This window comes from Suncus etruscus, chromosome 16 (genome assembly GCF_024139225.1).
Source record: "Suncus etruscus isolate mSunEtr1 chromosome 16, mSunEtr1.pri.cur, whole genome shotgun sequence".
NCBI lineage: Eukaryota > Metazoa > Chordata > Mammalia > Eulipotyphla > Soricidae > Suncus > Suncus etruscus.
Window position 1 is genome coordinate 74,946,728 of NC_064863.1, and position 27,808 is coordinate 74,974,535.

Genomic DNA, 27,808 nt, shown 5'->3' on the forward strand with positions numbered 1-27,808 from the left:
GGAACTTTTTAAGATTTCAGGTTGATTTAAATTGGGTGATGTTGATGTCCTGTGGAAGACTAATTTTTTTACACTAATTTAAGTCTTGTAAAAAATTAAGTTCTTCAAATCTGCATCTTTAATTAAATTATTACATGCATTATAAAACCCTCCAAACAATCTGTAGAATTCTACTACTGTTAATGCCTACTCCATGTTTTATCATGTATTTACAGAATCCCAAGTAAGCACAATCAAAATGAGTGGTTATACAGATGTACAATAGTGAGAAAATACACATCTTCAGTGTACTGAAATAAACACATAAGAAATAACAATGTGGACACATGTCAGGAAGATGGAGAACAGAGATCAGTAATAAAGAATGATAAGAAAACTAACTTATTAATTGCGTAGAGTAAAATCTTTTTAAACAAATTTTCAAACTTCAGCTAACATCCTGACCAGTATTCACTTGATGGGAGAGTTCGACTTGTTTTTACCTGTCCTCTTCAGCCAGATATGACACCTGGGGTGGGAGAAAGACTGATGCAAAACTAATCTGGGTTTGAAAAACAGTGGCAAGTACACAGGGATTATTTCCTTTATTTCCTTGCTATTCATAAAGCCATGTCCCACCAGTGAGAGGAGAGCCAGTCTCGAATACAAGCAGGAGTGGTGGAGGAGGGAAATGGGGAGGCATTGGTGGTGAGAATGTTGCACTGGTGAAGGGGGGTATTCTGTTTATGACTGGAACCCAACTACAATCATGCTTGGAATCATGGTGCTTAGTTATATTATTTAAAAAAAGAAATTAAAGATAATTTCTACAGGATTTTATTGGCTACTAGATATATCATGGTGTCATTTTCTAAGATTGGGTTTTTGACAAAATCAAAGTCCATAAGGAAATTATGTTTTCTTAATATACCTAACACCAAACTTACCTTAAAATTAGTTGTTTCATTAAGTATTTATAAACACCAAAAGCCAGAAATTTGTTGAGGGTATCTAGTATTCACATATATATGTCTATATATGTGTAATTACACAGATGACAAATTTTAAAGTGTTAGAAGGGATATAAAAATTATTTCTCTCTAGTTCTTCACTTTAAAACTAAGTGGGAAAGAATGAGATTTATGCCCTTATTTTTTAGAAATATAAGTAGTTCAGGGCCTGGAGAGATAGCACAGCAGCGTTTGCCTTGCAAGCAGCCAATCTAGGACCAAAGGTGGTTGGTTCGAATCCCGGTGTCCCATATGGTCCCTCGTGCCTGCTAGGAGCTATTTCTGAGCAAACAGCCAGGAGTAACCCCTGAGCACTGCTGGGTGTGACCCAAAAACCAAAAAAAAAAAAAAAGAAATATAAGTAGTTCTTAAATTTATGGTTATTTTAGTAAAATATTTACCAAGAAATAGTAAATTAATCTTTTATTTTTGTTCAAATTTATTTATTATTATTTATTTTGTTTGTTTGTTTTTTGTGGGCACATTGGCTTTTTTTAGGCTTATCACTCCAAGTTTACTTAGGGAAATATATCTGATGCTCGAGATCAAACATGGTTGACTACATGAAAGACAATTTCTTTACATGCTCTAATTGATACCTTATAAAGTTATGAAATATAAGCAATATATTTATATAATCATAAATCCAGAGAGCAGCATTGCCATAGCATTTGCCAAACAGAAGCAACATTTTCAAGAAGAATAACAAAATACCTACCATTAATGTGTACATAAATTTACTAAGCATTAGTGATAGACAAAAAGGAAACTGGATACTTATATATTTTTACATTATTGATGGGATATTGCTAATTATCATGAATGTTTTACATGCAATTTTTCAAACTGAATAAAAAGTATGACTATAAAAGAAAAATAATAAACAAATTATTTATTCTAAATCTTATGTAAGAATTTATGTTGCACAATAAAGTTTAAATTGTTTGCGCATGCACCTTTATATGGGTGTCTGTACATATTGGAATATTTGTTTAAAGGTAATTTTCAACTTGTGACTAGATAGATAGTAAAGTTTCTTGCATATGACCAACCCAGCTTTATTCCTTGACAGCAAGCAGAATTTCCTGAGCCTTGCTAAGAGCAGTCCCTGAACATAGATCCAGGAGTAAGCTCTCAGCATTATTGGGTATGAGCCAAAAATAAAAAAAAATATATTAACAAGATATATCATTTTGTATGGTCTTACTTAACTTTTATGGTAATATATTTAGTCAAAATATAAAGAAGTGAGACAGAATAGCAAAGTTATGTATTTAAACAAATTATATATCATAAAATTGTTTATATTAGCTGCAATAACCATGCTTAATATTTAAATTGTATTATAGCATTTATTGTTCATTTGCAGTGAGGTTTACTTGGCTCTTGATACCAAATCAAATACTGTGAAATGAAAAGAGATGAAAGTTTCTGCCCCAAGGGCATAACAAAGTTGAGGCACCAGGCATGATCCAATCTCTACACATACATGCACACACACGATGGAAGAATATTTCCTGCAGTGTATAGCTACTGCCAGAGGAATGCCCAATGGAGTGAAGTAACTTTCAAGAGTTTTACTTGAAAAGTAGGGTATAAAGAAGCATAGCAAGGGAATAACAAATGGTCAAAGACAACAGAACCAGAGAACTGTTCTACAGAACTGAGCTTACCATGACAGGGAAAAGAGTTGGTCATGATGTGATTAAGGATAATCTTAAAACAATGGTAGATGAAAGCAGACACTGGTAGAGGGTCGGATATTGAAGTATTCATGAATCATGACCAAGAACAATTACAGTGCCTACAATAAAATAAATAAATATGTAAGTATTTTAAACAAAGCATGGAAAAAGCAAGTTTGCAAATGAAAGAGGACAAATTACAGAGATAGTTGAAGTTACCAAAATAAGAACAGTAAAAAACTTCTGAGGATATCCCTAATTTGAAATCAGGACTAAATTCAAAGGAACGAGAGGTCTAATAATGGAAAGATAGATTCTGTACCTTTAAGGACATAAACAACAACCACCTAGGGCAGATAAGTGAAACTATGTGAAATCTATAACCAGGAATGTATACATATGATTCAACTAATAAATCAGTGATTAAAAGAGGAAGATAAGATCCTTATTAAAGTCTCAGGTAAAAGTGGACTTCTCACCTTCTAAAAAAAAGTGTTCATTAATCAACATCAGCAGGATTTTGCAGGAAGTCTTTGGATTAAGAATATCTTTTCTCAACCATTTGCCCTTGGCTTTTCTAGAAAACACACCTCCTTTTTTCTTACTGTAGTGGTTTTTATTTTTTTCTGTTTTCCCCTTAATATATGCATTTCCTTTGCTCTGTGTAGAAGCATTTTTGTACTCTTTCACACAGCCTAGAACTGGTTTTCATCATGCAATTGAGTGGAGAGTACTCTTTACCCTAGAAATTTTAAGTGATTTTAAGAGTACGAAATTAACGGTATTTTCTTAAACTTGTTTTTATATGTCTGTTCTGTTTCCCTAATTTTTTTCAGCTACACTGATTCCTGACAGATCAAATAAACTTTAAGGGAACACTTAGAGTAAAGGAGGCAAAAATATCTTGATAAAATTTCATATATGTTCAATCAAATGTCTTCCACTGAAGCTTCCAAAATAGTCTCTAAACTTTAACATATGCCAAGCTACTGTTTGCTTGGATAATCATAGGCCTGCACAATTTGTCTTCTAACCTGATTCACACAGAGGCCCATTGTCATGAGAATTATGATTTTGTTACTGATTTTCAGTTTTCTTTTACAGATTACTTCACATATTATCACTAGAACATTCTCATTCTTAGTTCGCATTCTTAGTTTCCATACTTAGTGCTATGCAGAAGGGTTATTATTCATCAAAGAAGACACAATAAACCTGGTTCAGTAACCTCAGGGCATATATATATGTATATATATATGTATATGTATATGCTCAAGGTTTACTCCTGGCTCTGCATTCAGGAATTACTATTGTCCGTGTTTGGAGTTCATATGGAGTGTGGGGGCTCAATTCCAGCTCTGCAGTGTTCAAGGCAAGTAAGTGTTCCACTTACTGCACTATTGCTCCAGTACTCAGGACATATTGCTGTCTTGGTAGTTTGCTTCTAGAAGTTTGTCAAATAATTAATATGCACTTTCATGCTTTTGCTACTTTTATTGTCTTAAAGGAGGTGATTGAAAAGGGAATTGAAAATAACAGAATAATCTTGTGTTTTCTTTTTTTTTTTTTTTTTTTTTTGGTGAAAATAGAAAATTCCATCAGATTGATAATGGAGGAGAACAATGATTCCACAGAGAACACCCAGCAAGGCCCAGGGCGGAACAATGCCATGAAGTGTGGGTGGTTGAGGAAGCAAGGAGGCTTTGTCAAGACTTGGCATACACGCTGGTTTGTGCTCAAGGGAGATCAGCTCTATTATTTCAAGGATGAAGATGAAACCAAGCCTTTGGTAAGTAACAGAAAATAAATAAAAAATTCCATGGGAATAAGCAATTCAGTAGGTAGAAAAGTGTTTTCTAGAAGCCAATGGAGACTAAGTTCAACATAGTATTTTTAGTCCCCTTCAGTTCATTGGTGTCTTTCACACTTTTTCTCATTGTTTACTTTGGCATAAGGTAATGAACTTGCTAACTGAGGCCAAGAGGCAAAGTGTTACTTGTCTGATATTAATTTTGCCCTTTACTAAGCTGGAACAGAATGTCTGGATCCCTCAGGCAAACTTACATCATGAGCAACTTAATGGACATCTGCAAGAATATATAAAGTAGTATCAAAACATCATTCCTTCCCTTAGTAAAAACTGGAAAACTCATTTCAGAACAAAGACAGTAAATAAAACTTTAAGTCATTTCAGAAACTGTCAACATCAATTCTCTGCCTTAATTTGGATAAGATATGATTGTGGCATTAATGGATTCATCTTGACCAGTCTACACAGTATATGCCTCTGCTACTAGTTTCTAGGTTTTATTCTGTTTCTTTTGCTGTCTTTCTTTTGCTTATTTTTATGTCACTGTTTGTTGTTGTTGTTGTTTTTTTCAACTACAAATCTTTTAGCTGAGTGAGAGAGGAATAAAAATATTCCATCTCTTGTTTTGTTTGTTTAAGCCACACTGGCTCCCTGCTCAGGAAACACTCCTGATGCAATTGAATGACCATATGCAGACCTGGGGATTGAACGCAGGTTGCTTGAGTGCAAGACAAGCATCGTCCCCTTTGTAATAGTCCCTCTCCATATTTTCTTATAGTTGCCACAAGCGTTATTATCTTTGATCATTGTCTTGGATTTAAAGAGATGCAATTGGGGTCTTATCTCAAGTATAAACGTATAAATGTAAGTTCTTGTTACATTTATAGGCCTTATAAATAAGGAAATATATATTTTAGATCAAATGGAATAAAAACCATCAAGTATGATCTAGACAGTTATGTTATGTTAATTTTTTCTTTCTTCTTTTTTTATTAATAATATATTAAATTTTAAGAAGTTCATTAGGAATCAGGACTCTGCTACTATGTTTTTAACTCAGTGGGCTTTATAATTTCACAAAATTCTTATTTGTCTAATTATATTACATAAAAACAACAATAAAAAGACATGGTATGGTGCAAACCCAAACTTAAAATAATTTTGCCATTTTATTAAACATTTAAAATATCAGGATTGAGACCAAATATTTTAGCTCTATTATGATCAGAAGTGTTTAAAACAATTTTAACAGATAGGATTATGCCTATTTCTTTTTTCTTTTTATTTTTTATGATAATATCTTTATTTAAGCACCATGATTACAAACATGCTTGTAATTGGATTTCAGTTATAGAAAAGAACACCCCCCTTCACCAGTGCCTTTTCTTTAGCATAAAGAAAGCAAGATTTAGGTATAATGTAGATGACCTATCCAAGGATAAACGAAGTGTGTTGTAATTTTATCTTTTCATAGACCAGGCTTAAACGGTGAAGTCAAAGACCAGATAAATCAATAAAAACAGTTTATACTGATAGCAAGAAAATAATAATTCATCCCCATATTCATTGTTGCACATGTCATTGAAAGTCAGGAGTAATTTCGCACATAAAGATGACACATTTTGGAAATATGATATGAAATTATATAACCACCATATTATAAAAAAACAAGGAAACTAGAATTTTCAAGATCTTAAAAACAGAAACTGAATTCTTTTCTCATTTCATCTTGTTTTATATTAATAACACTTTAAGGTTTTTTATCTTGAATTTAAAATTATTTAGTTTAATATGAAATAAATGTAGAATATGAATGATCCAGTTTAGGAACTTTGGCACAGAGGCAAAATGAATAAAGCATAATTCAATTTTTATTTGATGGACTCAGTCTGGTATGGTTCAAGTGACTGGTTTGTTAAACACTTTACTGGTTGTTAAACACTTAGTAAGTATTTTTCAAGACTTAACTGGGTTTCAGGAACTGAGTGGATGCATGAAAAAAGACAAACAAAAAGGACAAGCAAATTTTTATTTTTGATGAACTTAGTATGACTATAGTAATAGAAAATGGGATTAAACAACCCTGTTGTTCAGAGAGATATCAAAATGTTTTGACTACATTCTGTGTAATTTCTATGAAAGTCTCAATTATAGATAGTATTCAATTTAATGTAACTATTTTGATAAAATGAGAATATATATGAAGACTCAAGGCCATTTAAATGAAATGCTTTGTCAGTGGACAACTTATTCTAAAGGGATACCTAATATTACTAATTTTTAGACGATAAATTAATTAAAGTAAACAAAATATGATAAAATAGTAGCAGGAAAGCAATAATTCTTGTACAAACTAAAACCAATACTATGTTGAAGGTGGGCATAGTGTCCTTCATTACACTTAATATGTTGAAAACCTACATTACTAAATGTCAATTTCTCAACTAGATTTTGTTACATCTGTTTCCTTGAACTTTTTATTTGTACTAGAATCTGATATCTATATATATATGCTTTTGTACAGTTTAAGTATTTTATCTAATTGTTAGAGTTTCAGTTCTCAAATTACAACCTATGTTCAAAAAAATCTAAAAACCAAAAATTTCAGGACTTAGGAAGTGTAACTATCTACTTTAGGAGTTCTTTTTGAACAGAAGGCAAAAACACTTGATTCTTTTCTCTCTGGAGATTACCCAGTTATTTCAAGTTGACTTTCCAATCTTCAGCTGGGGTTTCTCTGATAATATGCTATATTGTTTTTTCAAAATATTATTTTATATTTAAAAAATTCTTAGTATTTTTTAATTTTGGGGGGATTTGGAACATACTGGTGGTGCACAGGGCTTGCTCTTGTCTTCATACTCAGGTACTTCATACTCCTGCTAGTGCTTAGGGGACCATATGCTGTGTCAGGGATTATACAAAGATCACCCATATGCGCCGCAAATACCTTAACTCCTGTACTATTTCTTCAGCTTCTATCTAACCATTTGGGATGTGAGAAATAAATCAAGCCAAATATATTTCCAGAAATATTCTCTATATAATTTTCTCTTCTACAAACACAAATTCTTTCTAAAAAAGATTATTAAAAATATACCCATTTTTTAATATTTCAAAATGTTTTAAATCTGACTTAAGTGGTGAGGTAGAAGGGAAATGGGGAACATTGGTGAAAGGAAAGTTACACTGGTCAAGGATGGTGCAAAATAAATGACTGAAACCCAACTTACAAACATCTTTGTAACTACGGTGATTAAATAATTATTAAAAGAAAATTAAAAATTGGGGCTGGTGAGGTGGTGCTGGAGGTAAGGTGTCTGCCTTGAAAGCGCTAGCCAAGGAAGGACCACGCGTTTCAATCCCAGCATCCTATATGGTCCCCCCAAGTCAGGGGCAATTTCTGAGCTCTTAGCCAGAGTAACCCCTGAGCATCAAACGGGGTGTAGCCCGAAAAACCAAAAGATAAAAATAAAAATTATTAAAAGAAACCTGATTTAAGGTCAGATTATCACAGTGTTTTTGACCATTTCCCATTTATAACATGACGAGTCCTTGTAGAAATAGAACATGGGAGAAACAGTTGAAGAAATAAAGTATAATGTATAAATGTTATGATATTATAAAAGTAATTAAAATACAAAAGAATATTTTGCTAAATAAATATACTAAACAAATTTCTAGTCCCTTTGTAAATATAGCATTTTTCCTACAGTAATTAAGAATGTTATTAATTATGTAACAGCTACATTTCAATTTTGATCATACTAGTGAGAGCTTAAAATATGGTCAGATACTGGGGGCCGGGAAGGTGGCGCTAGAGGTAAGGTGTCTACCTTGCAAGCGCTACCATAGGACGGACAGTGGTTCGATCCCCCGGCGTCCTATATGGTCCCCCCCAAGCCAGGGGCAATTTCTGAGCGTATAGCCAGGAGTAACCCCTGAGCGTCAAATGGGTGTGGCCCAAAAACCAAAAAAAAAAAAAAAAGAAAATATGTCAGATACTAGAGTATGACATCAGAACACATAAAATTTATAGAAGTTAGGTTAAAATTCCTGAGAAAATGATACACTTCAAATAGGTACCAACATAACTTGTCTAAACTTTCTAGACTGGCAGGGGAAAGTTCTTTTCTGGACCTGATTATACTGTTCATAGCACAATAGATTTTATTATAAAAATAATTTTGAATGAATTATAACTTATGACCTCTAACTGTGAAAGATTGATTTCTGATTTTGTAGAAGCTCTATTTTTTATATTTGATAAAATCAGTGAGTTAATGAAATTTAGAAATGTCAAATCATGTTTCTGTTCTCTGTTCCAATATATGAGCCAGAAGAAGCAAAAGGTTTAAAATAATGTCAGAAACCTGAAGAGATAGTGTAGTGGGAAAGATGCTTGACTTGCAAGTAGATTAACCTGTTTTAATCCATGGCATTCTGAGCACCACGAAGAATGGCCTTTTAGCAAAGAGATAGGAGTAATCCCATTACTACTGGATGTAGTCTGAAAACAAAGATGAATAAATGTAGACAAAAATAATGATGCTAGAAGCAGTAAACTTGCATTTCCTTGTCAAACCTAAAACTGATTTTTATAGAAGTATTAGGGTCTTTAAATATTTAACAAAGCATCAAAGATATGTTATCGTAAATTCCTAGGAACTTGGATTTTTCTTAGAAATGATTATAACAAGAGATAACAATAATGTTTTATTCTGCTACTATTTGAATAAACTTTTATTTTTTATGAAGAAAAATATCTATACAGACCTTGATTAAAAATAGGTATTGAGCTAGCTTGTTTGGGTTGAATCTTGTTCAGTTACTCATTATGCTGAATTGTGAGTAGGCTGATGTAAGCTTTAATTCACTCATTAGTACAATTAAATAATAATATTAACCAAACTCAGAACATCAGTAAGAGAATTTAAGGAGGTAATTTATGTAAGATATTTTAAAAATCAGTAATACAAGAATATATAGTGGTAATTATTCCCTTTTAATTAAACACTGTGATTACAAATTTGTTCATGATTGAGTTACAGTCATACAAGAATTACCCATACATCACCCATGAACATTTCGTAACACCAGTGTCTCCAGTTTCCCTCCCACTCTTTCCTCTGCCTGCCTCTGAGGTAGGGATTTTTTGTCCTTTCCTTTTAGAAACTGGTTTTAACTATTGTAGTGTACTGTGCATAACACTTATCCTCTGTTTATCACCATCTATTGTCCAGAATGATAGTTCCCAACTATCATTGTTATTGTGATCCCTTTCAAATTTTCAGGACAAATACTGAGAGTGAAAGGCAGCCCCTGTGCTAAAAAATGTATAAGTTCCTATCCCTATTAGACAAGAACTTATTTCTATATGTAGGTATTTCCACATTTTAGTGCGCCTATGCAAAACGAAACACAATGCCACAATGATACTCCTGGTACGTATGGGTAAAACTTATAAGCTATTATTAACCTGAGCCTCATAACTTAACTGAAACATTTCTACAAGAATTTCCTACTAAGCAGATCCAAAGCAGGGATAGGGGAAGCTACCTCTATATATGGAAATAGACACTAAGAATTTTAACTATTAGGGAAATGCATCTACAGAAACATACAAAAGAAAAGTAAAAATCTTCTTTTAGTCTTTTGAGATAGTTGGGGGTGTAGAATTCATAGGCAGTTTCTTCTATCCCAATGTCTTGTGGAGTCTCAGAAATGGTTCACAGATGTCAGGCATCAGGTAGTGTCCTCGAGCTGAGGGTCCTCTCTGGAGTGAAATCTCATAGCAAGCAAACACTCTACAGTGAGGAGCGGTGGTAGAAAAAGGGCCTCAAGAATAGGTTTCGTGGATATGTGTCTGTAGGTTCTTCCCAAGGTTAGACATAGCTGACTGGGAGGGTATACTTTCGCTTTGGGAATTTGCTGGTCTGCTTTCTGGGATAGAGTGAAGTTTTTGATCCTGAGGGAGTTAGGGGCTGAGGGTGAAGAGGGTTAAATAGCGGGGAGGTCAAGGATCAGCAGGTGAGAGGGATGAAGAGGATTTGTAAGGTGGTAGTCAGGGGGTGAGGAGGAGGGCTATCATAAAATAGGAAGTATACTACAATATAGCAGGGAGCAGGGATTGTGTACAATATAGATTAGACAGGCATAGAGGAGTCCACCACGTAAACACACACACACACACACACACACACACACACACACATATCATGGAGATCTATTCGTAAGTTACAGTTGAAGGACTGATCCTTATGGAATGGGTTAGAGCTCTTAAAAGGAAAAAATGAGACCAACACATTGGGTGGAAGGAGAAGTTTTCCAGTATTCTAGGCAATTCATTGATGGTGCGGATAAACTTTGCTAGATAAAAACTTCCAGGGTTAGATTGTGCATGGGACATTCTTAGAACAATCGTCATTTTCCAATCAAGGATACTTAGCAATATGTTAGTGTGCTCTGTAAGAGGAGGCTATCCCATGGTGGTATCAGTTACTAGGTCTAGAACATTCAGATTCCTTTCCTGGAAGCAAACCTCATAATGTGGACCTGTGGTCTAATATGAGCTAACTTGGTTTAAAAAAACAAAACAAAACAAAACAAAATCAAATTGTAATAATATAGTCAATGAATGGGGCTTGTGACAAAAGTCTAAGGTGTGCAGTTGTCTAATTAAATTGTCTCTGAGACATAAGCATTAGATTATGATAGTAGTCATGATCAAAAGGAAGATTTGGAGTATTTGGAGTATGTTCTTAAGGCATACCATGCTGAAGACTGTATTTGGAGTCTAGAATGATAAAACATTAAAATGCAAAGCTGGCGACCAACTTATATCTTCAAGAACCCCTGTGAACAAGAAAAAGTCAAAGAGTTATAGACATAATATAATTAAGACATGAAGCATTCTGATAGTGAGCTCTGCAGTAAGGATCCTGGACTTCTGAATGCATACTACACCGGTTTCTGTGTATAAGAGTATTACGTACTTCATGGGACATACCCTAGGAAAACAAAAACACAATACAAAAATGCCTTTCTCTTACCTATATTTATCACAGCGTTATTTACAATAGCCAGAATCTGGAAATAACCAAGATGCTCTTCAACAGAAAAATGGCTAAAGAAACTGGTACATATACACAATGGAATATTATACAGCTGTCAGAAGAGATGAAGTCATGTATTTTCCTGTACATAGATGGACATGGAAACTATTAGGCTGAGTGAAATAAGTCAGAGGGAGAGGTATAGACATAGAATAGTCACATTCATATATGAGTTTTAAGAAAAATACAAGACATTATTGTAATATTACCAGATACAATAGAGATGAGGGTCCTTGGCTTTTGAATGCATATTGCCCCTGTTTCAGTAGAGAAGAGTATTAGAACATTATTATAAATCTCTATGATGAGCAGTTCATTGAACATCAGTCTAGGCAGTTGTATCCATTAATGCAGACTCTTTTGAAGTATATGTTTCTTTCCTTCAACTGAGTTTCTTTCCTTCTCCTTGCACCTATGGTGATTCAGATATTTGAATTAGGTCAATCTATTTCTTCATGTAAATATTCTAAATACCATATATAACTGATATCATTCTGTATGTATCCTTCTTTTTTCTGGCATACCTGCTTAACATAATATATTCTAGATCCATCCTGTTGCTTCAAATTGCATGACTAACATTTCTTACTGCTATGTAATATTCCACAGTGTATAAACCACATCTTCATGATCCACTCATCTGTTGATGGGTATAAAGATTGATTCCAAGTCTTAGCTATTGTACTTAGTGGTGCAATGAAAAGTGGTATGCATACATTTTTTTGGATGAAAGTTTTTCTATACTGGGGGTAGATACCTAAGAGAGGAATTGCTGGGTAATATGGCAGCTCAATTCTGAGTTTACTGAGAGCCCTCTATAGGAGTTGTACCAGGCAGCATTCCTGCCAGCAGTGAAGAAAAATTCCTTTTTCACCACATCCCCACCAACCTAGGTTGTTCCCATTATTTTTGATACATGCCATCCTCACTGGTGTAAGGTGATAGCTCATTGTTGTCTTGATTTGGATTTCTCTAATGGTAAGTGATAAAGAACATTTTTATGAGTCTGTTGGCCATACATTGCTCTTCCTCAGTGAAGTGTCTGTTCATTTCCTCTCCCCAATTTTGGATCGTTTTTTAGGTACTGAGGAGCTAACATTTGTGAGCACTTTGTATATCCTATATATCAAATCTTTATATGATGTGGTGAGTGCAATTTTTTTCACCAATCAGTGAAAGACAGTTAGCTGTCTTTTAGTTTTAGGCCATGTTTCTTTTGCCATAAAGAAACATTTTAGATTGATGTAGCTCTATTTTATTGAGGTTTGATGATAGAATTCTTGCCAGTGGCATTCTGTCATCAGACTTTTTTAAGGTGTAAGTCTTGAAGTGTTCTGCCTATGTTTTCCTCTATGAACTTAATGTATTTGAGTCTGATCTCAAGGTCTTTATTCCACTTCGAATTAACGTTTGTGTAAGGAGTGAGATATGGATAAATCTTTAATTTCTTATACTTTGTTATTCAATTGTCCCAACACTATTTGTTGAAAAGGCTGTTTTTGTTCCATTATCAAATTCTTGGCTCTTTTATCAAATAATAGTTGACCATATACTTGGATATAAGTCACTGGATATTCAGTTCTTTCTCATTGGTCTGAAATTCTGTCTTTGTTCCAATAGCATGCTGTTTTTTTTTTTTTTTATCATTTTGGCTTTGTAGTACAGCTTCAAGTTAGGTAAAGAGAATGCCTTCCAGTTTATTGTTTTTTTTTTTTTTTAATGAAGTTAGCTATGCTAGGTCTTTTTTTATTTCACACAAACTTTATAATTAATTGTTCTAAGTCTTTGAAGAATAATGTCTGAATTTGAATAGTGATTGCATTGACTCTATGTAATAGTTTGGGTAAGATGGTTATTTTAATGGTATTGATTCTTCCAACCCATGTGCATGGGATGATTTTCCAATTCCATTGGTCCTCTTCAATTTCTTTCTGAAGTGTTTTGAGGTTCTCCTGGTATAAGTCTGTCACTTTTCTTGTTAGGTTGATTCCTTGGTACTTTATAGTTTTGGACACTATTTATAAGATATGGACTCTGATATTTTCTTCCTCTGAGTCACTATAAAAATTAAGGAATGCCACTATCTTTTATGTATTGATTTTATAACCTGCCACTTTGCTATATGGTTTATTGTTTGTAAGATATTTTTTTTGTTTTTGTTTTTGGTTTTTTTTTTTGGGTCACACCCGGCAGTGCTCAGCGGTTACTCCAGGCTCTATGCTCAGAAATCGCTCCTGGCTGGCTCGGGGGACCATATGGGATGCCAGGATTTGAACCACTGTCCTTTTACATGCAAGGCAATTGCCTTGCCTCCATGCTATATCTCTCTGGTTCCATTTGTAGGATATATTCTGTGGATTCTTAAAGGTTTTTGAGTTATGTTATATCATCTGCAAATAACAATTTTTAATTTCTCTTTTTTTATGTTTTGGATCACAGCTGATGATGCTCAGGGGTTACTCCTGGCTATGCACTCAGAAATCACTCCTGACTTGGGGGACCTTGGGGGACAACTGGGGATTGAAATGCAGTCTATCCTAAGCTAGTATGGGCAATGCAGATGTCTTACCAATTGTGTTAATGCTTTTAGTTTTTCGATGCTGTAATGGTAATGTGGAAATCCTTTTAGTTTTTACCCTAACTCTTTTTTGGGGAGGTTCACCCAGCAGCACTCAGGGGTTACTCCTGGCTCTGCGCTTAGAAGTCACCCCCAGCAGGCTTGGGGACCATATGGGATGCCAGGATTCAAACCACCATCCTTCTGCGTCTAAGGAAAACGCATTACCGCTGTGCTATCTCTCTGGCCTTGGTTAGTTTTTTTTATTTTGAGAATAATGCAAGACTGTGTGCTTCTTATAGATGGCTGTTACTATCTTGAGGAATGTTCCTTCCAACCTTATTTTGCTGAGTGTTTTCATCATAAATAAGTGTTAGATGTTCTCAAATGCCTTCTCTGCATCAATCAATGTGAATATGTGATTTTAACCCTTTTTCTGCTGATATGGAATATAATATTGATTGATTTGAATCATCCTTGTATTCCTGGGATGAAACTCACTTGGTCATGGTGAATAATGTTTTTATGTATTGTTGGATTCGGTTTGCTAAAATTTAGTTAAGAATATTTGCATCTGGAACTCTGCTGGAACTCAGATGCCAGCACCCCAATCTGCCTGTCTTCTGTGCTGTGCTCCATTTTTGGCCTGATTTCATCCTGTGTGTGGCTCATCTGTGGACAGCTCGCCTTCCCTGGAGCCTTCCCTGGAGATGAGCTTACACACCCAGAAAGAGGAAGCTGCTGAACTCTGCTGGAACTCAGATGCCAGCACCCCTATCTGCCTGTCTTCTGTGCTGTGCTCCATTTTTGCCCTGATTTTATTCTGTGTGTGGCTCATCTGCGGATGGCTCGCCTTCCCTGGCGCCTTCCCTGGAGGTGAGTTTACAAGCCCAGAAAGGGTGGAGCCAGAGGAGCATGGCTGCTCCGCTTCGGTTGCCTTGCACATCATTTAGGCAATGAATACAACCACAACAAGTAGAAAAACCCACAATACAAGTGTGACAATGGGGAAACAACACAGGCCAGCACCAGACATAGAGAATGACGATGGCAACTCTGATGACTTGAACATGACCAACCAACTAGTCAGTCTCTCAGATAAGGAGTCTAGAGTTGCAATATGGAAGATGTTCAAAGAACTCAAATAATGTATAGAAGAGAACACTAATAAGAATCAAGAGAATATGAAGATAGAAATCAGAAAACTCCAAACTGAAATTTCAGGTCAAATAACAGGTTTGAAAAACTAGGTAGATGAATTGAAGAAAAACATGGTTGAGCTTTCCCATGGGTTAACAGCAGCTGAGGATAGAATTAGTACACTGGAAGATGAGATGAATAACAATTCCATACAGCAGAAGAAATTGGAAAAAAGCCTTAAAGCAAATGATCAAACAATGGAAAAATTACTCAAAGAATGGGAACAGATGAAAATAGAAGTCTATGATAAGCTCAACAGAAACAACTTAAGAATCATTGGAGTCCCAGAGACCCAGGAAGAAAATCTCCAGGAAGAATCAATGGTCAAGAACATCATTAAAGAGAAACTACCAGAGCTAAAGAATACATGTAATCAAATCCTGCATGCCTGAAGAGTACCAACTAAAAGAGACCCCAGAAAAAAAACTCCAAGACACATCCTAGTCACAATGAAGAATACCACAGATAGAGACAGAATTCTGAAAGAAGCAAGATTGAAAAGAGAAATTACATTCAAAGGAACATCATTGAGATTTACTGCAGACCTGTCACCGTAAACACTCAAGGCCAGAAGGCAGTGGTGGGACATAGTGACAAAACTCAATTAAATAAATGCTTCGCTTAGAATACTGCACCCAGCAAAACTCTCTTTCAGGTTTGAAGGAACAATACATGGTTTCACAGCTCAGAAAGTTTACAACTCAAAACCATTCTTAAAAGAAAAACTGAACAGCGTACTTTAAGACAAGACTGACAAACAGACACACCAAACTTCCATATAAAGATGGTACTAACTCCCAGGACAATTCTTTCTCTCAATGTCAATGGACTAAATGCACCTGTTAAGAGACACAGAGTAGCTAAATGGATCAAAAAACTCAATCCAACCTTCTGCTGCCTACAAGAAATGCACCTGAATAGTCAGAACAAATACAATACAAAAATCCCTTCCTTACACCTATATTCATTGCAGCACTATTTACCATAGCAAGACTCTGGAAACAACCAAGATGCCCTTCAACAGACGAATGGCTAAAGAAACTGTGGTACATATACACAATGGAATATTATGCAGCTGTCAGGAGAGATGAAGTCATGAAATTTTCCTATACATGGATGTACACAGAATCTATTATGCTGAGTGAAATAAGTCAGAGAGAGAGAGAGAAAAACGCAGAATGGTCTCATTCATCTATGGGTTTTAAGAAAAATGAAAGACATTCTTGCAATAATAAAATTCAGACACAAAAGAGAAAAGAGCAGGAAGTTCCAGCTCACCTCAGGAAGCTCACCACAAAGAGTAATGAGTTTAGTTTGAGAAATAACTACATTTTGAACTGTCCTAATATTGAGAATGTATGAGGGAAATGCAGAGCCTGTTTAGAGTACAGGCAGGGGTCGGGTGGGGAGGAGGGAGATTTGGGACATGGGTGATGGGAATGTTGCACTGGTGATGGGTGGTGTTCCTTTTATGACTGAAACCCAAACACAATCATGTATGTAATCAAGGTGTTTAAATAAAAAAAAATAAAAAAATAAAAAAAAACATAGACTCAAAACAAAAGGCTGGAGGAAAATCATCCAAGCAAACAACACCCATAAAAAAGCTGGAGTGGCCATACTAATATCATATGATGCAAACTTTATATTTAGGAAAGTTGTAAAAGACAAAGATGGGCATTTTTTATTAATCAAGGGATACGTACAGGAGAAATCATTCTAAACATATATGCACCGAATGAGGGGCAAGGAAAATATTTAATAAAATTGTTGACAAATCTAAAAAATAATATCAGTAACAACACAATAATTGTGGGAGACCTCAACATGGCATTGTCAACACTTGACAGGTCAACCAGACTGAAACCCAACAAGAATATAATAGACCTAAAAAGAGAAATGGAAGAAAGAGGCCTAGTAGATATATACAGGACACTCCACCCCCAGAAGCCTGGATACACATTCTTCTCTAATGAACATGGGACATTCTCCAGGATAGACTACATCATAGCACATACAACATACCTCCATAATATCAAGAGAATAGAAATTTTGCAGGCTACCTTTGCTGACCACAAGGCCCTAAAATTATATGTGAACTACAAAGGGACACAGAAGAAAAACTTTAATACCTGGAAGTTAAACAGCCTAATATTGAATAACCAGTGGGTCCGAGATGAAATAAAAGAGAAAATCAAAACTTTCCTAGAAACAAATGACAATGGAGACAAAAACTATCAGAACCTATGAGACACAGCAAAAGCGGTACTGAGAGGAAAATTTATAGCTTTGCAAGCGCACATCAGGAACAAAGAAGGGGCATACCTGAATAGTTTAATGAAGCAGCTCATAGAATTAGAAAGAACTCAACAAAAGGACCCAAAATAGTGAGACAAAAGGAAATAACAAAGCTGAGAGCAGAAATCAATGAAGTGGAAACCTGAAAAACTATCCAAAATTTCAATGAAAGCAGAAGTTGTTTCTTTGAAAAGATAAACAAGATTGATAAACCACTGGCTAAACTAAGAAAAAAAGAGAGAGAAACTTGGTAACTTGTATTAGGAATGAAAAAGGAGAGATCACTACTGATATGGTAGAGATACAAGGGGTAATCAGAAACTACTTTGAGAAACTCTATGCCACTAAAAATGAAAACCTGGAAGAAATGGATAAATTTTTGGACTCTTATAATCTTCCATGGTTGAATGAAGAAGATGTAGCATATCTAAAAACACCCATCACTATTATGGAATTTAAGACAGTAATCAAATGTCTGCCCAAAAACAAAAGTGCAGGCCCAGATGGATTTACTAATGAATTCTTTCAAACCTTTCAAGAGGAACTTCTACCAATCCTGGCAAGACTCTTTCATGAAATTGAACAAATGGAAACACTTCCAAATAGCTTTTATGAAGCCAACATCACCTTGATACCTAAACCAGACAGAGATGCTACCAAAAAAAGAAAATTACAGACCAATATCGCTGATGAATGCAGATGCAAAGATCCTCAACAAAATCCTGGCAAATAGGATTCAATGCCTCATCAAGAAGATCATCCACTACGATCAAGTAGGTTTCATCCCAGGAATGCAAGACTGGTTTAACATCCGTAAATCTATCAACATAATACACAACATCAACAGCAATAAAAATAAAAATCACATGATCATATCAATAGACGCAGAGAAAGCATTTGATAAGGTCCAACACCCATTCTTGATCAAAACTCTCAGCAAGATGGGAATGGAAGGAACATTTCTCAATCTAGTTAAGGCTATCTACCACAAGCCAGAGGCAAATATTGTCCTCAATGGAGAAAACTGAAAGCCTTTCCTCTAAATTCTGGCACAAGACAAGGCTGTCCTCTCTCTCCATTCCTATTCAACATAGCACTGGAAGTACTCGCTATAGCGATTAGGCAAGAAAAAGATATCAAGAGAATCCAGATAGGAAAGGAAGAAGTCAAGCTCTCGCTGTTTGCAGATGACATGATACTCTACCTAGAAAACCCTAAAGTCTCTACCAAAAGCTTCTAGAAACAATAGACTCATATAGCAAGGTAGTAGGATACAAAATTAACACACAAAAATCAATGGCCTTCCTATACACCAATACTAATAAGGAAGAAATGGACATTAAGAAAACAACCCATTCAAAATAATGCCACACAACTCAAATATCTTGGAATCAACTTGACTCAAAATGTGAAGGACCTATACAAAGAAAACTATAAAACTCTGCTCCAAGGAATAAGAGAGGGCACACAGAAATGGAAGCACATACCCTGCTCATGGATTGGCAAGATTAACATCCTTAAAATGGGAATACTCCCCAAAGCATTGCACAGATTTAATACGATCCCTCTAAAGATACCCATGACATTCTTCAAAGAAGTGGATCAGGCACTTTTGCAATTCATTTGGAACAATAAACACCCTCGTATAGCTAAAGCAATCATTGGGAAAAAGAATGTGGGAGGAATTACTTTCCCCAACTTTAAACTGTACTACAAAGCAATAGTCATCAAAACAGCATGGTATTGGAATAAGGACAGGCCCTCAGATCTGTGGAATAGGCTTGAATACTCAGAAAAAGTTCCACAGACATACAATCACCTAATTTTTGATAATGGAGCAAGAAATCCTAAATGGAGCAAAGAAAGCCTCTTCAACAAGTGGTATTGGCACAACTGGCTAGCCACTTGCAAAAAATTGAACTTAGACCCCCAGCTAACATCATGTACGAAGGTAAAATCCAAATGGATAAAGACCTTGACATCAGACACAAAACCATAAGATATATAGAACAACACGTAGGTAAAACACTCCAGGACATTGAGACTACAGGCATCTTCAAGGAGGAAACTGCACTCTCCAAGCAAGTGAAAGCCAAAATTAACAGATGGGAATATACTAAACTGAGAAGCTTCTGCACCTCAAAGGAAATAGCGCTCAGGATACAAGAGCCCCCACTGAGTTGGAGAAACTATTCACCCAATACCCATCAGATAATGGGTAATCTCCAAAATATACAAGTCATTGACAGAACTTTACAAGAAAAAACATCTAATCCCATCAAAAATGGGAGAAGAAATGGACAGACACTTTGACAAAGAAGAAATACAAATGGCTAAAGGACACATGAAAAAATGCTCCACATCACTAATCATCAGGGAGATGCAAATCAAAACAACTATGAAGTACCACTTCATACCCCAGAGATTGGCACACATCACAAAGAGAACAAACAGTGTTGGCAGGGATGTGGACAGAAAGGAACTCTTATCCACTGCTGGTGGGAATGCCGTCTAGTTCAACCTTTATGGAAATCAATATGGAGATTCCTCCAAAAACTGGAAATCGAGTTCCCATATGACCCAGCTATACCATTCCTAGGAATATACCGAAGGAATACAAAAATACAATACAAAAATCCCTTCCTTACACCTATATTCATTGCTGCACTGTTTACCATAGCTTCAAGACTCTGGAAACAGCCAAGATACCCTTCAACAGATGAATGGCTAAAGAAACTGTGGTACATATACACAATGGAATATTATGCAGCTGTCAGGAGAAATGAAGTCATGAAATTTTCCTATACATGGATGTACATGAAATCTATTTTGCTGAGTGAATTTAGTCAGAGAGATAGAGAAAGATGCAGAATGGTCTCACTCATTTATGGGTTTTAAGAAAAGTGAAAGATATTCTTGCAATAATAACTTTCAGACACAAAAGAGAAAAGAGCTGGAAGTTACAGCTGACCTCATGAAGCTCATCACAAATAGGGATGTGTTTAGTTAGAAAATAACTACATTTCAAACTATCCCAATAATGAGAATATACGAGGGAAAAAGAAAGCCTGTCTAGAGTACAGGTGGGGGTAGGGTGAGTAGGGAGGGAGATTTGGGACATTGGTGATGGGAATGTTGCACTTTTGATGGGTGTTGTTCTTTACATGACTGAAACCCAAACACAATCATGTATGTAATAAAGTTGTTTAAATAAAAAAAATAAAATAATTTTTGCATCCATGTTCACTAGTGAAACTGGCCTGTAATTTTCTTTCTTGGTGGTATCTTTGTCACCTTTAGGAAGGAGTGTGATATTACCTTCACAAAAGGAGGTAGGGAGGATTCCCATCCTTTCAATACTTTGATAGAGTCTAAAGTCAATGGTAGTAACTCTTCTCTGAATATTTGATAGAATTCACCTGTAAACCTATCTGGACCTGGACTTTTATTCTTGGGGTGTTTCCTAATTACTGTTTCAGTTTCTCAATCATTATTGTCCTATTTAGGCTTTTTACTTCCTCCTTATTAAGTATTAGAAGATAATATTTTTCCAGGAATCTGTCCATTTCTTCTAGATTCTCTAGATTAACTGAATACAGTTGTTCATAATAGGACCCTATGATGTCTTGGATTTCTTGGGGTTTTGTTTTAAACTCTCACCTGTCATTTCTGATTCAATTTATTTTGGTGTACTCCCTTTTTTTCCTTATGAATCTGTCTATCTTGATACTTTCAAAAAAACGAGCTCCTGGTCTCATTAATACTTTATATGTTTTTTATTGTTTCTATGTTCTTGATTTCTTCTCTGGTTTTTATTATTTCATTCCTTCTGCTTGTGTTTGGTTTCCTTTGCTATTGGTTTTCCATATATTTAAGTTGTCCCTTTAAGTTGTTGGTTTTGTGATTTTCTTCTTTCCTAATTTAGTCCTGTATTGCTGTGAGTTTTCCACTAATTACTGTTTTGCTGTGTCCCATTGATTTTGACAATTTATTTCTTCATGGAATCTTTTTATTTCTTTCCTGATTTATTGTATGATTCAGCTATTGTTGAGCAGCTTGTTATTTAATATCCAGGTGTTAGACTTTCTCCACATCTTCTTTTAGTAGTAATCATGATTTCTGTGGCATTGTGGTCTGATAGGGTGCTTGGTTTAATTTCTATATTTGTGACTTTATGTAGGTTGGTCTTTTGTCCTAAAACATGGTCTATCCTAGAGAAGGTTCCATGTACACTTGAGAAGCATGTGAATTTAGCTTTTTGGGGATAGAAAGGCCTGTTTTTATCAGTTAAGTCCTAGTTCTTCTACTTTCTCATATAGGGATCTTATGTCTTTGCTGGTTTTATGCTTATTGTATCTAGAGGCTATATTATCATGTTGAAATCTGCCACTATTAGCACATTTCCTTCCATATGTTTCTTTATGTTTGTGATAAAATGTTTTATATATTTTGCTGGCTCTAAATTTGGTGCATAAATGTTGATCAACATTATTACTTCTTGGTCTAATACTCCCATTCTCAATCAGTAGTGTCTATCTTTGTTTCTGAGTACTTTGTTGAGGTTGAATTTAATTTGATCTGATATAAGTATGGCTGTTCCAGCATTTTTGTTTTGTTTTGTTTTCTGGAAGCTTTTATAATTTACTCTGAGTCTGTGTCTGACCTGAATTTGTAAGTGTGTTTCCTGCAGGCAGAAGATTTGGGTTTTGTTCTGATCCAACACCCACCTTGTGCCTTTTGATGGGAGAATTTAGTCCATTAACAGTTAAGTAATTTATTGATAGAGTTGATGTGCAATTATATTGTGTAGAGCTGCTCCTGTTACAATTGGGGATTTAAATTGTATAATTGATCTCTGAGTAGTTCATGTAGTGTTGGTTTTTTTAGCATGAATATTGCGAGTTCCTTTTTGTCTGAGAATGTTTTAACCCTCCAACCCATGTAAAATAAAGTTTTGCTGGGTAGTGGATTCTAGTTTGAAAGTTTCTTTCACTCAAAAGCTTAAATATGTCATTCCATTCTTTTCTTGCCTGAACTGTTTCAAATGGAAGGTCTGGTTTGATTATTATGTTTTTATTTTTATACTTGAAGGTTTGTTTTCCTCCCTTACTGCTTTCATGAGTTCGTCTCTTTGTTTTTTGCCATTTTGATTATTATATGTCTTGGTGTTGTTCTCTTAAGGTCTATTTTGTTTGACACTCTTTTTGCCTCTTGGATTTGTACAGATGCCTCCTTCCAGAAAATGGAAAAATCTCTTCTATTATCTTCCTCACTAATTGTTCATTGCCTTTTCCTTTTTCTTCCCCTTTTGGCATTCCTATAAGTTGTACATCAATTTTTTTGTCTTTGTTCATTAAGTACCTAATATTTTCTTTTAATGTGTTATCTCTTGTTTCCTTATTGACTTCTTTGTCACTGCTGGGTTGTAGTTTTTCTTCAAGTTCTTCTATGTGACTCTCCAACTGTGTAGTACTGCTATTATAGAAGGCTTTTTAATATATTCTTTTTTTTATTTCCCTTAATTTCATTTGTATGAATTTTCTCATCTTCTGTAAAAGTTCTTCTTTTAGTTGCTTGAATTGTTCATATATAGAGTTCTTAATTTTGCAGGCTAGTAATTCCTTGATTTCTCTTGCTAAGATATTTAATGCTGATTTTAGGTCCTCATCTATTGGACATGTGCATTTTCGTGGACTTGGAAACTTGCTAGGATTTCTCTCCATATCCCCAGCTGCTAGTGGCTTCCTTAGTTTACCTATATTTCTTTGCATTTGGTAGTTTTGAATGCTGAAGTTTCAGGTTGTTTAATAAAGTGGTCTACTGAACTGATTGTACTGGAAATTATTAGAGGTGTATCTAATTTTGAGTTTGTCTTTCCTAGTCAAGTGAGGTTATCCAAGTATGATAGAGGTATTACAAACTACTTCATTGTTTTGCTGTTTTGTTTTTTGGGATGTGGATTATCTAAGGGAACTGAATATTAGGTCTGGCCTGTCCAGACCTATATTATACAAGTTAAAATGTCTTTGCGTGGATGCTAACACAGCCATGAAGTCTGGGGATGGGGCAGGTGTGGGGAACAGAATATGCAAACCTGCCACCAGGGAGGAAGTTGTCTGGGAGGGTTTTTTTTCCCCTCTGAGCTGAAGGTTCTTAGTTATGGTCCCATGGGAGTTGCAGGGGTGTCTGCACCTTGTGGTGGTCCTGGTAGAGTCTCAGGGTCTGGGAAAGGGCGGGTGTGGAAAAATATTTTTATTCACTTTTGATGGGAATGCCTACTAGTCCAGTTATTTTGGAAAATCATATGGATATTCCACAAGACCTATTATTATAGCAATAGGATATCAAAATATCATTTATTTTCAAAGATATTTACAACATTCTTTAATTGATTTTATTTTTATTTAACACATGGGTTTGCATTATATGTATAGGTATTATACTTGTTCCAGTCTATACCATGCAGTAAATTAGTCTTTCAAAATTATTATTTAAAAAGAAAAATTGCAAAGTGGTAAAACAAACCAAAGGAGAACTTAGTTTTATCCTGGAACAGAAAAAATAAAGTTTTTAGAAAAATTATCAGCTTCTGCCAAGGAAGTTAAAATAATGCTAAATACCTGTAATAATGACATTAAATCTCAAATAAGTTTTCATAGGCACTATTTTGCAGTATAAGTTATTTGTTATAAAAGGAATACTTTAATACAGTAATATAAGAATGTGCTGGGGACCATAGGAAGAAACCACCCCTCTTTGAGGTTTAGGATGAACTTTTCAAGAAAAACATATATTTAACCAGAAAACTAAGAATATATTATTTTAGTACAAGCTGTTAAAAGGAAAAATGTGTCAGGTCTAAAAATCATGGACCATGGCCCTTTGATAGATTGATAGGAAATTAAAATAGGCCAAGTATTTAAACATCTAAGAACAGAGACAAGTGATGGGAAATGAATTGGGATATGTAGGCACAATCAAATATATGAGAATTCCAGTAAACCTTTTTAAAGCTTGTAAGTACTCTCCATCCCCATTGCCACCTTTGAAGATCTTATATCTCCACTATGTTTTCATGTATTTTGCTTAATTTGTTATATCTGGAGCTAAGCAGCTAAATTACCACTCGTAGCTTATTAGGAAAGAAGAAATTCAAAACACTACTGATTCTAAAAGATTTCTCTGATTCCCTTTCGACTATGTAGTTACTAGAATTGGATACTTTCTTAGACATAATCTCTAAAATAATTCAAAAGTGTTCATTTGTTGCATGAGTATTCACTTTTTTCACCTGTTATTACATGACATGACTTATGAGAATGCCTTCAGGTTTCTTTTGACTGGAGAGAAAACTGAGAAAATAATTTTCTTTTTTTTTGGTTTTTGGGTCACACCCGGCGGTGCTCAGGGGTTACTCCTGGCTGTCTGCTCAGAAATAGCTCCTGGCAGGCACGGGGGGACCATATGGGACACCGGGATTCGAACCAACCACCTTTGGTCCTGGATTGGCTGCTCACAAGGCAAATGCCACTGTGCTATCTCTCCGGGCCCGAAAATAATTTTCTAACTAAAGAGTATGCATACTGTCTTAGATAAGGGTAGAAATTGGTTGATGTGATATGTTACATAGAAGATTACAGTGTGAGATGGTTTTTATCTATATAATTTTCTCAGAATAGACCTTGTCCAATGTGGACATTTTCTTATTAAACTATTATTTTCTCTACAGAGTTTCTTTAGTTTAATATATATTCCATCACAATATTAAATCTTGACAAGTGACTTGATATTGGATAAAGTTTGCACATGTCCAAAATAAAAGAAAAAAATTTCTGCAACTCTGAAGTTCTTAGCCTTTATAAAATAATGTTTCTGTTATAGTGTCACAGTATCTGTTCTTATATAAAGGACTCAATAAATATTAGCTATATTTGCTATGCCCACATCATTTCTCTTATTATTTTATCCCCACCTTTAATTACCAGGATACCTGACACAGCAGTTTAGCAGTAATAACAATATATTCATATAATTAATTTAATTAATTTTCTTAATGAAAGAAATAATAGATTATTACCCATGAAAGTAATACTAATTTTAGAGCAAAAGATAACTTGTTTGACTGTGTCCTATGCTGTGAAAAGATTGAATTCCCAGGGAAAGATTCTCAAAAGCAAATGTTCCTCTTTATAGTTTGTCTTTTTCCTTTTTTTAAATTACACGCTGTGCATTATTGTAACTTACCAAAATAATTATGATGACAGCCCAGGAAATTACAAGGACTCTCTTAAAAGTGTTACCATACCAGGGAGATGCAGCCTTAGTCGTCTTCTCTCGTGTTTGTCAACTATTTCTCAACATTGCTTAAGAGAGCAATTGCTGTTTGTTGAATCCCCTGACTTCAATGCCGGGCAATTTAATGTTTTGAGGTTTTTTTTATTAATGTCTTTACTTAAATACCTTGATTACAAATATGATTATAGTTGGGTTTCAGTCATGTAAAGAACATCTCCTTCACCAGTGCAACATCCCCATCACCAATATCCCGAATATCCCTCCTCCCCACCCCACCCCTACCTGTACTCTAGAAAGGCTTTCTACTTCCGTCATTCATTCACATTGCTATGATAGTTATCAATATAGTTATTTCTCTACCTGCAATCATCACTCTGTGGTGAGCTTCATGTCATGAGCTGGACCATTCAGCCCTCTTCTCTTTTGTCTCTGAGAATTATTGCAAAAATGGCTTTTATTTTTTCTTAAAACCCATATATTAGTGAGACTATTCTGTGTCTATCTCTCTCCCTCTGACTTTTTTCACTAAGCATAATAGATTCCATGTACATCATGTATAGAACAATTTCATGACTTCATCTCTCATGATGGCTGCATAATATTCCATTGTGTATATGTACCACAATTTCTTTAGCCACCCCTCTGTTAAAGGGCATCTTGGTTGTTTCCAGAGTCTGGCTATTATAAATAGTGCTGCTTTAAATATAATGTGAGGAAGGGATTTTTGTATTGTATTTTTTTGTCACAACATTTATCCATTTCTTCCAGGTTCTCATGTTTGGTGGCATTGAACTTCTCAAAGTAGCCTCTGATTACCCTGTGAATCTCTGCAATGTCTGTAGTGATCTTCCACTTTTCATTTCTGATATGGGTTATAAAGTTCCTCATTTTCTTGTGAGTTATGCCAATGGTCTATTAATCTGGTTTATTTTTTCAAAGAACCAACTTCTATGTTTGTTGATCTTTTAGATTTTGGGAAGGTTCCACTTCAATATTTCTGCTCTCAGCTTTGTTATTTCCTTCTGTCTCCCTATTTTTGGTTCCTTTTGTTGATCCTTTTCTAATTTTATAAGCTGCATCATTAAGCTGTTCAGGTATACCCCTTCTTACTTCCTAATGTGTGCTTGCAAAGCTATAAATTTTTCTCTCAGTACTGCTTTTGCTGTGTACCATAGATTCTGTTGTGTCTTTGTTGTCATTTGTTTTCATGAAAGTTTTGATTTCCTCTTTGATTTCATTTTGGACCTACTGGTTATTCAGTAGTAGGCTGTTTAATTTCCAGGTATTAAAGTTTTTCTTTTATGTCCCTTTGAAGTTCACATCTAATTTCAGAGCCTTGTGGTTAGCGAAGGTAGCCTGCAAAATTTCTATCTTCTTGATTTTATGGAATATGTTTTATGTGCCATCATGTGGTCTATCCTGGAGAATGACCTATGTACATTGGAGAAGAATGTATATCCAGGTTTCTGGGGAAGGAGGGTCCTATATATATCTACTAGGCCTCTTTCTTCTGCTTCTCTTTTTAGGGCTAGTATATTTTTATTGAGTTTCAGTCTGGTTGACCTATTAAGTGTTGATAGGGCACTTTTTGAGGTCTCCCACAATCATAGTGTTATTATTGATGTCCTCTTTCTAATTTTTCAATAATTGTGTTAGATATTTTGCTGGTATTTCATTGGGTGTGTATATGTTTAGTAGTGCAATTTCTTTCTGATGCACATATCCCTTGATTAGTACAAAGTGTCCATCTTTGTTCTTTACAACTTTTCTGAGTAAATTTTGTGTTGTTTCATTAATATGGCCACCCCAGCTGTTTTAAGGGTGTTGTTTGCTTGGATGATTTTCTTCCAGCCTTTGAT

General features: G+C 35.1%; 1 protein-coding gene across 2 annotated transcripts in view; it reads left to right on the forward strand.

Annotated features, from left to right (window-relative positions):
* Nucleotides 1-4,267: 4,267 nt before the first annotated feature.
* Nucleotides 4,268-27,808, forward strand: part of ARHGAP24 (Rho GTPase activating protein 24) — a 361,899-nt gene continuing 338,358 nt past the window's right edge. For both annotated transcript variants that reach the window (XM_049789754.1, XM_049789755.1), the window contains exon 1: nucleotides 4,268-4,463. In XM_049789754.1, the coding sequence (XP_049645711.1) occupies nucleotides 4,284-4,463 (180 nt within the window). In that variant the 5' untranslated portion in view covers nucleotides 4,268-4,283. The remainder of the gene's footprint in view (nucleotides 4,464-27,808) is intronic.